General features: G+C 52.0%; 1 protein-coding gene across 1 annotated transcript in view; it reads right to left on the reverse strand.

Annotated features, from left to right (window-relative positions):
* Positions 1 to 655: 655 nt before the first annotated feature.
* The window catches only part of LOC127042548 (zinc finger protein 560-like), a 357,221-nt gene continuing 341,213 nt past the window's right edge, over positions 656 to 16,663 (reverse strand). Inside the window, exons 2-4 of the mRNA XM_050935912.1 lie at positions 5,406 to 5,532; positions 3,502 to 3,584; positions 656 to 1,227 (exon numbers count right to left, since the gene is read on the reverse strand). Of these exons, the coding sequence (XP_050791869.1) occupies positions 1,060 to 1,227; positions 3,502 to 3,584; positions 5,406 to 5,532 (378 nt within the window). The 3' untranslated portion in view covers positions 656 to 1,059. The remainder of the gene's footprint in view (positions 1,228 to 3,501; positions 3,585 to 5,405; positions 5,533 to 16,663) is intronic.

Genomic DNA, 16,663 nt, shown 5'->3' on the forward strand with positions numbered 1-16,663 from the left:
CTGAAGTCGAATATCTAAGATCGGATTACTCACCCATCCTCACCACGCGGGATCGATGTCCGCGGCTCCCCCTGTCAAATCAGCAACTCCGTTGGGGTTGGTGTTGTTCCGGAATCGATATAAGCGCGCTCGGGGATCGATATATGGCGTCTAGATGAGACGCCATATATCGATCCCCGAGCAATCGATTTTAACCCGCCGATACGGTGGGTAGTCTAGATGTAGCCTTACATTCCATCACAGGGACCTATTGAGGCTGTTGTGGAAAACGACCACAGGATTAATATTTGAATCAGCTCAGCCTGAGGCTCTTTTCTTGGTTACAAGCACGCAGGGGGCGACAGCTATTGGAATACTGTTCCTGAGCTAAAAATCACACAAGCCTTTTACAGCTTAAAACCACAAACAATGACACATACGTTGCACGTTAATTTCCTTATTTGGAATATATTGCAAAATATGATGCAGGTCAAAAGCAAGCTGAACAATCAGTTTTCCATATTTGGCCTTTCCTGTTATTTTTATTACACCTGGTGATATGGGAGCAAGACTCTCCATGTCTCAAGAAATGTCACTACCAACCTAGGCCATTTTCACATGCTGGGGTGCAATCCAGATCGGCGAGGAGTTGTGTCATCTGTAATCCTGGGTGAGATTCAGTGTTCTGCTGCTGGAGCTCCCCTGTCTGGATACTCCCAGCCAGCGTTCAAGGACGCACTGAGTGTCTGTATGATAAGTAACCCTGGACTGGCAGCTCTGACTCCAGCCGCCTGCTTGTTACACCCCAAGCACATTCTGGTTTGGGTAGAGAAGGCTCAGGGTTTGAGAGAAGGCTGGGGGTAGGAAGCTTCTGTTCATTATGCTGGACCTAACCCCAGTTTTACTTGAGTAAAGAGGAGATATTTGACATTGTGTGATGCTGCTCCTGTGCTCTGTTCCCAAAGTGTTCTGCAGCAGAGGAGGGTCTCTGGTAGTATGTATGTTACTGGCCTATTGGGGTGATGCTGAAACAGGACAGGGTACAGATGGCATTGTGGGGGTGGCATGAACCTTCACTCTTCATTTCCCCTTCCAAGAACAGAAGGGACAGGAATCCTTACCCAGCAAGACCATCGTCTCATAGTTCCCCTGCATGACATCTCTGTAGAGGGCTCTCTGAGTGGGGTCCAGCAGAGTCCCCTCTTCCCTGGAGAAATACACAGCCACCTCCTCGAAGGTCACCGGCCCCTGAAAGAGCAGGAGTCCAATACTCAGTACCTGCTGACCCACTCACAACCCCACTATTCACGGAACAGCAGCACCAGGGAAATGGAAGCTCCGGGAGGCACATGTTAACAGAGTCCCACCCCACCTTGCTTACAGCAGCCAGGAGGCATCAGAGGGTAGAAAGAGAGAACCTTTGTGTCTCCCATCTGACAGACAGAAGCAGGGTCTTCACATTTATCACATAGCTACTAGCCAGAGCTTAATATAGGAGATGGGGCTGTCTCTGGACCCTGATAGTGGCTCCCTGGTAGGAATCCAAGCACTCTCCAAATAAAATATATGGAAGAAAGGGGAAGTCAATCATAAAGAATAGAAGTTAGAAGGTCAGAATTGTAGTGCCCATTAACAAAGGTTTAGAGAAAATAGAGCCTATCAAACTAACGGGATATCCTTATTGGATGAGATCAAAAGTTTGGTTGCAGCTAATAGTATTGGTGTAATATACCTAAACTTCCGTAAGGGACATGACTTGATTAGCACAATATTTTTACTAAAAAAAACTAGAATGATACAAAATAAACACGGCATACATTAAATAGATTAAAAACTCTGATAGTAAATGGGGAACCATGATCGAGTGGATTTCTTTCTAGCAGGTTCCTGCAGGGATTGGTTCTTGGCCCTGTGCTATTTAACATTCTTATCCATGACTTAGAAGAGAGTACAAAATCATCACTGATAAAGTTTACAGTTGCCACAAAGATTGGGGTTGGTGGTAATTAATGAAATGTCAGTAGATTCAGGCTCCATCGCTGAGAGTCTGGGAAGTTGTCCCAGCCCTGGCTGGAGGGTTATTTCCTGTTCCACAAAGAGGGGAAGTTCCATTCCCAACTCCTGTGCCTTGAAATTAGGACCTATCTGACACTACACCCCCATATTCATCATAGTGGTATGATTATAATATGATTAGGACATAATTATGATCTATTTTGTAGAAGATGCATCATGTGTGGTGTCACTGGAAAAGTTCTGATTTGCTGAATATGATTATCCTATTTGTGTGCACATATCATGTTCGTATCTGAAGTTATGGATATTGACTCTGTATCTGTATTTCAAATGTGCTTACTCTGGGTAACACCCACAATGAGCCTTTCAGGTACAACAATGAAGAAGCCAGACAGTGCTGATGGCTCAACAAAGACAATGGACTGTGGAAGAGCTTAGCCTTCCTGTGAATGTTTCAGCCAGCCTATGAGTCGTGGCTACTATGACTCAGCAGGGCCTGTGACCAGACCACATGACACTAAACTCCATTTTAGTACCTGTATTTTTCCACAAACTGGACTAGGAACTGAGTTTGGAACAAAAGGTTCCCACCATATGGAAAAGCTACATAAGGTGGGGTGTGACATCATCTCTTGGCCTCATTCTCCACACAAGAGAACTTCTGGAAACACCTGAGAAACAAAAACGGATGTGGGGGAAGTGCTGCTCCCAGGATCAAGAGATTTCTAGCTTGTGTATGGAAACTTGGGGGACTGCTTGTACCATCAGTCAGGGTGAGAAATTGCTAATTCAAATTCTATCCATCTAGTATGTTAGGCTTAGTCTGAGTTTTGGTTATTTGCTAAATAATCTGCTTTGATCTGTTTGTTATCACTTATAATCACTTAATCTATCTTTCTGCAGTTAATAAACTTGTTTGATGCTTTATCTTAACCAGCGTATTTTGAGTGAAGTGTCTGGGGAAAATCTCAGCTTGTTGTGCACATCTGTCCCATATCGAGGGGAAGGGGAACTACATTAATGAGCTTGTATTATAGAGATCCCTGTGCACTATAAGATGGTATCATTCTGGATTTATACTACAGCAAGTGTGCAAGGTTGGGGAGTGGGAAATTGGCTCTTGTCTTCTATCTGTCCTTGAGTGGCTTAGGTAACGCACTCAGGTAGCTTAGTTGGCTGCATGGCGCCACCTGCTGTTGTGTTGGGTGATAACAGGCCCTGGAGAGGCTGGCGAAATCTCCAGCAAAGCAGTGTGAGAAGGGCCAGCCCAGCGTGAGGGTTAGAGGACACAGCAGTTCCCAGAAGCTCCACAAACTGCCTCCTGGGGGTGACAACCCATCACGCCCTACACTACACAAGTCTCAGCAGGTTTGTCACATGCTGTCCCCTCCCTTTCTCCACCCGAGATATTTCCTGCTTCCCACCACCTCTAGCAATTCCCACCCTCTTATGCATTTACTGCTCCTCAACCTCCAAGCAGAGCCCGCCACCCTGATAATCTCTTACCTGAGCCAGCTCCATTGCAGCCATTTCCTTGCCCCTGGGAGGACGAGATGATCTGCAGCGAAACATGGATGTTATTCTCTGGCCTGCCGGGGTGAAAAGGGCAAGGTGTGAGAATTCAGACTAGGCTTTTGTCCATTCCACAAGCCGATTCCCCCCAGCTTTTCCCCTGCTAATGCACATTCTAGGTTCTAGCACACTGTGAAGCACAGAGTGACCTTATTCCAGTACAGGCCTAGCCCCCTCCCACCAGGGTGTAACCCTCTGACACATGGGGAAACCCTCCCAGTAACAGTCTCTCTCTTACACGTATCAAGTTTGCGGACAACACCAAGCTGGGTGGGGTTGTAAGTGCTTTGGAGGATTGGATTAAAATTCAAAATGATCTGGACAAACGGGAGAAATGATCTGAAGTAAATAGGATCAAATTCAGTAGAGACAAGTGCAAAGTACTCCACGTTGGAAGGAACAATCGGAGGCCAGAGAAGAGCAGAAACAAAGGAGTCACTTTGGGGGATTCTCCCTGTCATTGTCCCCAAGGCAGCTGTCTCAGGTGTACAAAGGTGTTTCATGTTCCAGCCTTTATACAGTCTCTCCTGGGAGTGCCCCTTTCATGGACTGGGCCTAGTTTTAGTTGTTGGTAGTTAACAAGCTTGGTTTATTGTTCATCTAACCAGTATGTGTGGATTGAAGTGTGTTGGAAACTCTGTTTGGGATAACAAGCTGGTGCATGTCATTTTCCGCTGATGAAATGACAGACTTCATATGAGCTTGGGTCGTTCAGTAGCGTGCTGGACAGTGCAAGATGCACATTTCTGGGGGAAAGTTGGGCACTTGAGAATTTGCTGGTTTTCTCCTGAGGTGTAATTCATGAGTGGCTGTCTAGCAGCACTCAATACTGTGTAGCTGGGAGTGAGTTACATGCTGGAGACTGTGTGTTAATTGGCCAAGAGGGGCTGTTCTCGCGGGAAAACAGTGGAAAAGGCACCCCATGCTGGAGGACTGAGGTACAGCTATTTAACAGTCCAGATTGTACTCTGGGTAACATCACAGACACTCATTATGACAGAGCCTCTTACAACACAGAGAAAGTAAATCCATGTCCCAGAAATCGAAGACTCCAGACAGAGGGCAAGTGTCCCTGGCACTGCTTCTTGCTGACAGAGAGGTTCAGAGACAGTGCGAGAATCCTGGGGAAGCTGGGAACAGGAAGCATGGGCTGGCGGGGTTCGGTGGAGAAAGGGAACAGGAAGGGCAGGGATATTACTGAATCCAGGATCTCAGCAGTACTAGATGACAGGATAGCACATAGTGCAGCCCATTGGAAAACACAATCCCAACTATACATACAAAATGATGGGGTCTAAATTAGTTGTTTCCACTCAAGAGAGTGATCTTGGAGTCACTGTGGATAGTTCTCTGAAAACATCCACTCAATGTGCAGCAGCAGTGAAAAAAAGTGAACAATGTAGGAAATAATTAAGAAAGTGATAGATATGACAGAATATCTCATAGATCATATTTGTAAAAACAGCAAATAAATCCATGATACACCCACATCTTGAATACTGCATGCACATGTCACCCCGTCTCAAAAATAGATATATTGGAATTGGAAAAGGTTCAGAAAAGGGCAACAAAAATGATTAGGGATATGGGACAGTTATGCCAGACCTAACCCCCAGTTTCACTTGAGCAAACAGGAGATATTTGACACTGTGCAATACGGCTCCTGTGCTCTGTTCCCAAAGTGTTCTGCAGCAGAGGAGGGTCTCTGGTATTATGTGTGTCACTGGCCTATTGGGGTGATGCTGAAACAGGACAGGGTACAGATGGCATTGTGGGGGTGGCGTGAACCTTCACTCTTCATTTCCCCTTCCAAGAACAGAAGGGACAGGAACCCTTACCCAGCGAGGTCACAGTCTCATAGTTCTCCTGCATGACATCCCAGTAGAGGGCTCTCTGAGTGGGGTCCAGCAGAGCCCACTCTTCACTGGTGAAATACATAGCCATCTCCTTGAAGGTCACCAGCCCCTGAAAGAGTAAGAGTCCAACACTAAGGACTTGCTGCCCCACTCACAGCCCCACTATTTGTGGCAGAGAAGAGTGAATCAAATGGAAGCTCTGGGTGGATCATAGTCAGGAGAGTCCCACCTCGACCTGGCTCAGAGTATCCAGCAAATGCCAGGGTGAGGGGATGAAGAGAGAGCCCCTTATCTCTCCCAGCATATCCATCACCCCCCTACTAGCCACTGACTGATACAGGAGATGGAGCCCCTAGCAGGGTCCAGGGAGAGCTCGCTGGTAGGATGCCCAACACCCTCCTCATTGTGAGGAGTGGGATATGAAGGGAGAGGCAGCTCCAATAAGCCTGACTCATGGGTGTCCCCTTTATATCTCACAGCAGCTGATGGTTAGTGAGGTCAGGCTCCAGCACTAGGAGTCTGGTCAGTTTGACTAGCTCCATGTAGGTGGGTTATTTTCTCTCTTCACAAATTAGGGCATTTCCACCTCCAAACCTCCTGGGTCTGTTCCTAGAATCTAGGCCACTTAGTAAATAACTCCCAGCAGGTCTGCCACACCCTGGCCTCCTCCTTTCCCCACACTGTGAATTTCCTGCCCCGCTCCAACCTCCAAACCAGACTCTGCAAACCTTCCCACCTCTGGTGTATTTGCTCTCCCTTTCCTCCAGCAGGAACCCACCAGCAACCCCCCGATAATCTCTACCTGGACTGACTCCACTGCAGCCATTTCTCTTCCCTGTCCCACGCCAGGCTGGGATGAGCTGGAGCAAAACATTCTGCAGCCTGTCTGGGGGAGAAGGGCAGTTGTGGGCGTTTCAGAACCGGTTTTAGTTAATTTCACATCACAATTCCCCCAGGCCCTTTCCCTGCAGACAGACACCCTAGATTCTGTCATGCTGGGAAATGCTCAATCTGTTTACTACAATTTAGACCTGGCCCCTCCTGCCAGGCTAAGTCCACAGACACATTTTTAACCTCCCTTCTCTCTCCCCTCACCCCTTCTCTGAACACAAGGCTAGAAAAGAGCAGAACCAAAGGAGTCACTGTGGGGGATTCCCTCAGACACTGACCCCACGGCAGCCACACCCCAGCAGGGGGAATATGGAGTCAGGAACTGGCTTTTGCTCTGTCTGATCCTTGTTTTGTTCACTGGAAAGTGGTTCTGCCCCAGGATGCAGCAATACATGTGTCTGGGTGGACTAGAGAGCTGGAAATCTCTCCCCCACATTCATTTCTCCCACTCCCCCTTTCAGCCTCTCCTTCCCCTGTCCTCTCTCCCTGCCCCTCTGGCTGGGACAGTCCCATTCCTGGGGGCTTTGCTCTCCCATGGCTGGATTTCCTCCTGGCAACCGCTAATGGGAGGAGAAATGAGGTGGTGTTGTTTGTGCAGAGTCACTTTCTTGCCAGACCCTAGGACATTCCCTGAGGTCTTTCAGTTACCTGGAGACTCTGGCTCAGAATTTAGTAGTAACAGGGCCCAGGACTGCCCTAGGGGGCTAGGACCAGCTGCAGAAAGTCATCCCCTGGGCCGGGCAGAGAAGAAGCTTTAATTAAGGTCACTTCCCAGCACAGAGCCCCCCTGGGGGAGCAGCAGCTGCCAAGCCTGGTCTCCCAGATCACAATGGAGGCTGCAGCATCTGACCCAGGAAGCTGAACCCCAATATCCTGAGCAGAGAGGGACGGAGTGTATGAGCAGCTTCCCTCCTTTAGCTCTCTGGGGAGAGCAGCTAATGGGAGCCCCTCCTCACAGGGAGAATGGCTGATCTCATTTGACCCACTGTCCATCTGGAATCACTCCTTGTCTTTCCATACAGTGACTCTGGATTAACAACGGTCTCAATGACACCGGATTTCAGAAAGAATGAGTTCAGAACGCTGTGGAAAAGACCATCGTGTGGCAGTGCTGACTCCCTTCCCACCTCCCTCACCCCCGCAGATCTAGGACAAGGACTGGGGGCAAAAATTTTCCAAACGGAACCGAAAGTTCCTGCAGTTTTCAAAAGAGGAGAAAAGTAAATTCTGTGAATTCACACTAACAGTGTTTGCTAAGTGGACAGAAAGTTATCACAGTGACAGGGCACGTGACTGGGGAATGGACTTGGTGACCTGGTGACTAGGAGCCAGGACTCTGGTACAAGTTGACCAGAGAGAAGGATCATGGTTAGCAGCAGCCCCCAGACACCCCCTAGTACCCAGAGCCCAGACCCCCCAGCCAGGGGCCCCAGACACCCCCCAGCCAGGATCCCATCAGATATTCCCTGGGACGCAGCCCCCAGAGTCCCTGGCCAGGGACCCCAGATACCCCTCAAAGCCCCACCGGCCAGAGAACCCCCACCACACCATGATTGCCAGGTTGGGAATCCCAAAGGGTTCCCCCCACCAAGAGCCCCCAGCAGCCAGGGACCCCCTCAAGGGACCCCCCCCCCCACTGGGAACTCAGTCCCTCACTGCCTGCCTAGGAATCTTCCCCACCCTCCAGAACGATCTACCCTGACATTTGCCTGGGACCCCCTCCTCTGCCCAGTGTGACCCCCTGATGCTTTACAGTGCGACCCATCACTCTGCTTCCCTGGCATGCCCTCACCTAGTGCCAGGGATCCCCTCCCCCAGCTCTGTGCACTGGGCATGGCAACAAAACCAGGAACCAGCGGGGGAAGCACAGACAGAGCCCCTGGCACAGAACCAGGCTCCCTCTAACCCTCTGTCCCGCCTCCCCAAGAGACACCCACCCCCACTGTTCTGCAGCCACCAGGCCCCCAGCGATACCCACCTCCAGGACCCATAGCCTCAGGGATGGGCACATCAGAACCACCACCCCCCGAAAACCCCAAACCTCCACAACCCACCAACCTGACTAGGGTACCCCCTGCCCAGCCACCCAGAGGCCTCCCCCTACCACAATGCCCCTTCAGCTGCAATCTCCCCACACAGACACCTTCCCTGCCCCTGCAAGTGTTACCTCACAGAGTGTGAGAAGTGGCTAGAAAGTTAACACCACCTCCTGCTGGCCAGTCACACAGGCAGACGGAGCCTGGGGAGTGCTTCTTTAACAGGAGAATGGAAGGCCTGGAGGGCAAGAAAGATCCACGGGCTGTCACTAGCAAATAATGGCCACCATGGATCCACCCCAGAGGCGGCTGCATCTTAGCACATTGGGAAACAACCCATCATATTCAATTAGAAATAAAACAACTAGAGAGAAGTGGGGCAAATGTTTGGGGTATTTTATATCAGTCTTTGACACACGCAGAGAGAACCCTGTCACAAACAACATTTGATAACATGAGAGAAAACCACCAAGATCGGAGGGGATTTGATGTTGCTATTAAATAACTAGTGGAAAAGGGGGACTGTTGGACTGGATTTTATATGACTGTCCAATACATAAACAGAATGTGATGGTCCCCCCCCCGGCCACGGGGCAACCATTCACGTGAGCAGCTCAGAGCCCTTTGAGGAGCTGATTTAAGGGCGGGGGGGGAGCTGGAAGGCTCCCTGGACAATGGAAGGGGGCCGCAGGGGAATTGGGAAATGGGGTCTGGGCAGTCTCCATGGGGGATGTGCTCCTCCCTTCCCTTCCCTGCCCTGGCAGAGAACGGGAACCTCATCCCATCCCACTCCAGTGGGAGCCATGTTCTGGGGAATGACCCAGGGCAACAATTTCCCACCCAAACAAGGACAAATCGCTGCAGATAAAATGGGTGGGAAAATCCACCCCCCATCGGAGAGATTTTAAATTGACATTTGAGAAGTATGGAGAGAAAAGGGAAAATCAGAGGCAATTAGAGAGCTGATCATTGGGGGGGGGGAGGAGAATCTCCCTGGATTTTATAGCCACGTGTGATAATGAGAGAGAAAAGGGGAAATCTTGAGAGAATGTGTGTGTGGGAGGAAGTGGCAAAAACAGGGACAGGATCCAGTTAACTCACCTCCCTCCCACCCCGGGAAAGTCCTGGCTGCACAGAGACAGATCTACCCCCCCCACCCCAGTGACCTCCCCCCCCTGCAACTCCGGCTTCTCCTCCCCCCTCGACACCTCCGCCCTCACACCAAAGGGGGGGGCTCTGCCAGCGCCTCACCCTGAGCTCAACTCCTGCTCCTCCCCCCAGCCCGGATTGTGCCCTTTAGCCCCCCACGAACCCTGCCTCCAGCTGCCTGACCCCCCCCGCCCATCAATTTCCTGCTCTGCGCCCGCCCCTCCTACGCTCCCTGTTACTCCCCCGCCCCGCTCCAGCCCCGCCCCCAGCGCCCGGCGGAACGTTACGTCTGGTCCGGGCAGGGGGAAGGGCAGCGGCTTCAGCGGCTGTTACTAGGCATGCGCAGTGCCCGGGAGTAGCACATTGCTATGGGGAGGGATTTAATACACCGCCCCCCCCCGCCTGGCCCGGGGTCCGCCCCTCCCCCCCACACGACGGCCGGGCCCCGGCCCCCCCATCCCAGCGGGGCGGGCGGGCGGATCCTCCTGCAGCTCCACTGGGGCCGAGGCGGCTTCAAGGCTTCTCCCAGGCTCCCTGGGGCAGAGTCACTTTCCTGCCCCCCAGCGCCTCTCATTCCCGGGGGTTCCGGGTCACAATGTCCCACCGCCCTTCCCCCGCCTGCAGCTCCGGCTTCTCCCCTCCCGCCCCCGCCAGCCACACCAAGGGGAACCCCCGGGCCCCAGTCTCTGTCCCCACCTGGATCCCAGCGGGGCCGGGGGCAGATCCTGGCTGCAGCTGAGAACAGCGGCTCGGGCAGCTCCAGCGCTGCTGGCAGCACGTGGAGAACCAGGAAGCAGCTGTTCAGCCCGGGCTCCGCGTCACAATGTGCCAGAGCCCCGCCCCCAGGAGCTGCCCCGCCCCCGGGCTGTGCCAGAGCCCCAACCCCTAGGAGCTGCCCAGCCCATGGGCTGTGCCGGAGCCCCTCCCCCCAGAGCTGCTCCGCCCCCGCTCTGTGCTGGAGCCCCGCCCCCAGGAGCTGCCCCTCCCCTGCTCTGTGCTGGAGCCCCGCCCCGAGGAGCTGCCCTGCCCCCGAGCTGAGCCAGAGCCCCGCCCCCAGGAGCTGCCCGCACCTGGGATGTGTCAGAGCCCCGTCCCCTGGAATTTCCCCATGTTGGGTCTCTGAGCTTTGTTCTCCTGCCGCCTTCTTCCCAGCACCCCCTGCTCCCTTCCTGTGTCTGCAAACACCCCCCTCCCCCGGGGCCGGCTGCAGTGCTCGCTGAGGTTGACTCCAGTGGCTGAAGTTGCCTCCATCTCTGCTTCACCTGGAGGGGGAGAGACAAAGAGAGGAGATGGTCCCAGGGTGTGAAACCAGAGTCAGGGGGCAAGGAAAGAAGGACTGTTTGGAAAGGTGGGTTTTTTTTGTGGGGGGGGGGCTGAGCCAGAGGGATTCAGAAGAAGTTGGGCAGCAGAGGCTCAGGGAAATTGAGGGGAACCTCCTGGGTGTCTCAGTGTTGCCCAGGGTTTGTACAGCACCTTGCATAATATGGGGTCTGATCTCAGTCATGGTCTGTGCAGCACCTGGGAGCCCTGATGTCTATTTCCTGATCACAGGCTCTGGGAATGGAGAGAGGGAAACCTCAGCACCTGAAGGTTAATGCAGCCCTGTGTGCAACCCCTGCTAGGGTGATCCGACAGCAAATGTGAAAAATTGGGATGGGGGTGGGGTTAATAGGCACCTATATAAGAAAAAGACCCAAAAATCGGGACATCTAGTCATGCTAGTCCCTGCTGTTCTCATAAGGGGTCGGCTTAGAGAGGGTTTGGCTACACTTGCAGCTGTCCAGCGCTGGGAGTTAAAGCTGTCTTCCTACAGCTGTTTACGGGAAAGCGCTGCAGTGTGGACACACTGACAGCTACCAGCACTCTGTCATGGCCACATTTGCAGCGCTGTTGGGAGTGGTGCATTATGGGCAGCTATCCCAGCATTCAAGTGGCTGCAATGTGCTTTTCAAAAGAGGAGGGTGGGGTGGAGTGTGACACGGAGCGTGGGGGAGACAGAGCGAGTGGATTTTTGGAGCTGACACTGTGTCAGCTCCCTGCCTGGCAAGTTCAAGCCTCCTCCCCCACCCCTCTCTCATTCACTAAATGCAAATAGCCGCCTTTGTTTTTTTCCTCACAGACCAGATAAGCCGCTGATCCAAAACAGACCCCCCCTCCCCCGTGCCCACCCGGCTGCTTCTCTCCTCAAGCAAACACCAGCTGTGGGTGTTCCAAAGGGATCCCCCTGCCTCTGCTCATTCACTGCAAACAGTAACTGTGTTTGGTTTTTAGATAAGCAGCTCCGGGAGCCTTGAGCTCACAGCAAAGCAAACAGAGGCATCACACCAAAACAAAGAGCGTTATCTCTACTTAAAAGCATTATGGGAAGGTTCCGGAGGTCAGTGACAGCGTAGTAAGATTAATCACTGTTTACACTGGCACCCCAGCGCTGCATCACCAGCTCTGTTCTCTTTATTCCTCTCGTCGAGGTGGAGCACATGCAGCACTGTGGCCAGGGAGATACAGCGCTGTATGTGCCTTGCCAGTGTGGACGGGGAGTAAGTTACAGCACTGTAAAGCCACCACCTGCACTGTAACTCTCCAGTGTAGCCAAGGCCTGAGTTGTAGTAATAATAGCAGCCAAGAATCCGGTGGCACCTTATAGACTAACAGACGTATTGGAGCATGAGCTGTCGTGGGTGAATACCCACTTCGTCAGATGCAACAATAGTCCCATATGGGCTAGTGGTCAGGATTCCTGGTTTTCACCCAGGTGGCCTGGGTTCAACTTCTGGTGTGGGAAGAGTGCAGAGCTTTTGCCCAGAGTGGAGGCAGGAAATGAAAGGAACAGGAAGGGATCCTGCCAGCAGTGGAGTTAGACAGTGTAGGGAGGGGACCCCTGAAGTGGGGGTGGGGCAGTGGTTGCGGGGAGATGAGGGAAGGATCCCAGCAGTGCGGGAAGTTGACAACCTGGAGAGCACAGGCCTGGAATGGGGACCTGGAAGAGTGAATGTGTCCCTCTAAACCCATCAACTGCAGACTAGGCAGGCTTGGAAGAATTGTGTATTTGTTGGTAAATGTCAATTTCTGTGTAAACACACAACCCAATGGCAAAATATTTCCATCAATAATCATCAAAATTGACAGATGGGCAAAGTAAGAAACATGCTGCTTGGGAACTTATCATGTTGTAGGAGCAGCAGTGATCTGTATGCTCTGTATAACCTGTATGCTCAAAAGGTCTGTTAAACTCCCCCAGCTTGTGTCCTTTCCCGCTTTGAATGCCTGTGAAGTGGCTTTCCCACTCTCCTTTGTACCTCCAGTGAATGCCCTTCACCCGGCCCATCTGGCCAGTGGTTCGCTGTGTTACATTCTATTGCACCTCAGGGAGACTGATCTTCATCGCACCGCCCATCGCTGCGCTGTGGGACACTTACCTTAAAGGATCCTGTCATCTCCACTGCCAGGCCTGTCCTGGGAGCGTGAGTATGAGTGTGACACCCTCCCCCATCCCTTCTTTTGAGCTTAGCTATCAAGCTAATAAATGTGCTGCTTTCTGCCAAACTCTGGGGGGGAGGGGCATTATTAGTCCTCTCTAAGCTTACTAACTGACCCAATTTTGGGTAACACAAGCAACATTGTTTGATCTGTTATTGTACCAAAGGGGGAGATGGTTGTCTATAAAAGTGGGTGAAGACTAAATGCCTCTGATGAGAATGGGATTTGAACCCATGCAGGCAGAGCATAATGGGGTAGCAGTCCATCACCTTAACCACTCGGTCACCTCATCTGAGCTGTCAAAAAACGGACAGGAGGAGAAATCTAAGGCCGGCAGAGATAGGGACACTAAGGAGTTTTCAAATACTAAGCGAAAGCAGGGTCTGAATGAGCTCCCCTCTCTCACCTAGTGAGGAGCTGGGGAAAGACTTCAGGAACAGACCGTGTTTGCATAGACACACCTACTCTGCCTAGCTATGCAGCATGATGGTGCCGCTTCCCCAAAATGACCAGTTTGGGATGGTCTTGGGTTACAAATGACTTTAGGATTGAGTGGAATGAAATGTTATTCTCCTTCCTGTATGAGTGAAGGGCAGCAGAACATACCTAGTCCGTCCTGATGGAGGGGTAGGTGAGTGAGGAATAGCTTTTATTGGACTGCAGAGAAGTGATTGAGGACGTCACCCTAAACCAGTGGTCCCCAAACATTTCACATTGTGCCCTCTTAGCCATGGCTGTGGCCCCTCGGAAGCCACGGTCAGGAACCGGGGCTGGGAGGAGTGGGGCTGTTGCTTGCTGGGGTGAGGGGTGCGGACAGGGGAAAAGGGGTCGACGCCGGGCTGGGAGTCAGAGTCTCAGGCTGAGGGTGGGGTTGGGGAAGAGCTGTGGCAGAGTGGTGCTCCCTCCCTGCCCTCTATGTGGGCTGGCTCAGGTCCTGAGGTGCCCCCATGAATGTTCCTCTGTGTCCCCCTAGGAGTCGCACCCCACATTATGGGGACCACTGAACCCTACTCGCTAAGCCGGGGCTAGTGATGCCAAACCCCCGGGAAAGGGAGAACAAGTGTGGGGGCCCCAGCATCAGAACCATGCCCCTACCTTCTGTCTGTGGCTCTACCCCCTTCCACCTATGGCCCTATCCACTGTCACTTCTGTTCCACCCCTTCCCCCACCAGCCCCACCCTATCACTCCTTTACCCCTGCCCCGCTGTGGCCCTGAGACCAGAGAAGCTCTGTGCCCCTGCTCCAGCCCCCGGGCTGTAGCAGGGAGTGGGAGCTCCTCCAGCCCTGGGGCTGACATAGGGGAGACTTTTCCAGGGGGACCTAACTTGGCCAGGGCCCCTGATCATGGGCCCCACTGTCCCCTTGGCAGTGCAAGGTTTGGGGAGGCTGAGCCCCCTTGTCATAAACAGATAGCTAAGGGTTAATGTTCTTTTACCTATAAAGGGGTAACACCAGTAACCTAAAACACCTCACCAGAGGACCAATCAGGAAACAAGACTTTTTCAAATCTGGGTGGAGGGAAGTTTGTGTGTGAGTTCTTTGTTCTTTGTCTTGTGTCTGTGGCGTCTCGGCTATGAGAGTGATTTTTCTATCTCCTGCCTTTCTAATCTTCTGTTTCCAAGTTGTAAGTACAAAGATAATAAGACAATAAGTTTATATTGTTTTTTTCTTCTATTTACATGTGTGTAGTTGCTGGAATGTTTAAACTGTATTCTTTTTGGATAAGGCTGTTTATTCATTTTTTTCTTTTAAGCAAATAACCCTGTATTTGTCACCTTAATACAGAGAGACCATTTTTATGTCCTTTTCTTTCTTTTTATATAAAGCTTTCTTTTTAAGACCTGTTGGATTTTTTCTTTAGTGGGGACTCCAGGGAATTGAGTCTGCAGCTCACCAGGGAATTGGTGGGAGGAAGAAGTCAGGGGGAAAATCTCGTTGTGTTAGATTTACTAGCCTGACTTTGCATACCCTCTGGGTAAGGGGGAAGAGAGATTAGCTATCTTGGTACTTCTATTTCCACGACTGGAAACAGGGAGCGGGGAGTCCCTCTGTTTAGATTCACGGAGCTTGCTTCTGTATATCTCTCCAGGAACCCAGGGAGGGAACACCTGGAGGGGAGGAGGGGGAAGGGAAATGGTTTATTCCCCTTTGTTGTGAGACTCAAGGCATCTGAGTCTGGGGGTCCCCCGGGGAAGGTTTTGGGGAGACCACAGCGAGCCAGGACACTGTATATATCCCTGGCTGGTGGCAGCTTTACCAGGTCCAAGCTGGTAACTAAGCTTGGAGGTTTTCATGCTAACACCCATATTTTGGACGCTAAGGTCCAAATCTGGGAAAAAATGTTATGACACCCCTCCCCCCTGAGCCTCCATTACGAGCCGCCCAGGCTACCACTGCTCAGTGTGTGGCCAGTCTCTGTGTTTTCTGCTGCTCGTTCTGGGGAGCCTGGCCGGCCTTAGGGGTGGTGCCCCCCGATAGCCGCCCAGGGCTCCAGGGGTCAAAGGGCACCGTGTGGCAGTGCAAAGGTGCTCACTGCTCTCCCCTGCCCCAATGCTCCTCCATGGGTCCATAGAGGTTTGAGGGGAGTAAGGAGCAACCCTATGTGCTCCATGCGTCCTGGTCACTTTTCCCACTTGGGCTGTGCTGTGAGGGGAGCATCAGAAGCTGCTGCTCTCTGCCCTCCCGCTATGCAGCCCGGCTGAGGAAAGTGACCTGGATGCAGGGAGCTCGGATGATCTCACTTCTTGCCCCCACATCCCACAGCCCCTAGGGGTGCCCAGATGAGCAGCGTTCCAGGGAGGAGTGGGGGGCAGCAATGCCAGCTGCTCCATGCACACAGGTCAGTCTCCCCATGTGGGTGCAGGAGGGGGTGCAAGGGTTTCTGTGATGCCTATTCTATCAATATCGTCACTCAATACCAGGCACTCAAATTCACCAGTCTTAGTGCTTAGACGTTTAGCGTTTGTATTTAAGCACTTCTAAAATGTGTCCCATTTTAGCTGTCTGCTATTACATGATGTAATTGAGGGAGACTCTTTCATTTCACTGTTTCTCATCAGAACCTACCTGTACATTATCATCTTCCATCCTCTCCACCTTACTAGGCTATACAGAATCCTTGTGAATAGTTCCTCTCCTAACGGATGTCTCTGTCTGAACCCTGTGCTCCTCAGCGCCTGTCGGCTTTCCCAAGCTCTGAGGCTGTGTCTACACCGCGCACCTTACCACGGTGCAGCTGTGCCACTCTAACCATGCCATTGTAAGGTGCGCTGTGTGGCCGTCCTTATCGCTGAGAGAGAGCTTCCCCGGCAACAAAGCCAAATGATGGCCATTGGATCCAACACAGATTTCTCATCTTAAATTTAACTAGATCAGCTGTCTCAGAAATCTCTTTCCAATCTCTAAGTACCAGAGACAACGGGGCATCCCCCGGGCACTTACTGCCAACTTGTCTCATTTTAATGAAGGGACTCTAACCCCTCTTCATGAAGGGACTCTAACCCCTCCTCCCCGGGTCGAGGTAAAGGGACTCTAACCCCCACCTCCCCGCGTCGAGCGCTCGCTTACCTCTCCAGGGACTTGAACACCTGGACTGAGACTCAAACCCAGGCTGGGACTCTAACCCAGACAACTTGGATTCTGTGCAAACCTGGACTGGGACTCTAACCCAGACCTAAGTAGTCAGGG

The sequence above is a fragment of the Gopherus flavomarginatus genome, unplaced genomic scaffold (assembly GCF_025201925.1).
Source record: "Gopherus flavomarginatus isolate rGopFla2 unplaced genomic scaffold, rGopFla2.mat.asm mat_scaffold_55_arrow_ctg1, whole genome shotgun sequence".
Lineage (NCBI taxonomy): Eukaryota > Metazoa > Chordata > Testudines > Testudinidae > Gopherus > Gopherus flavomarginatus.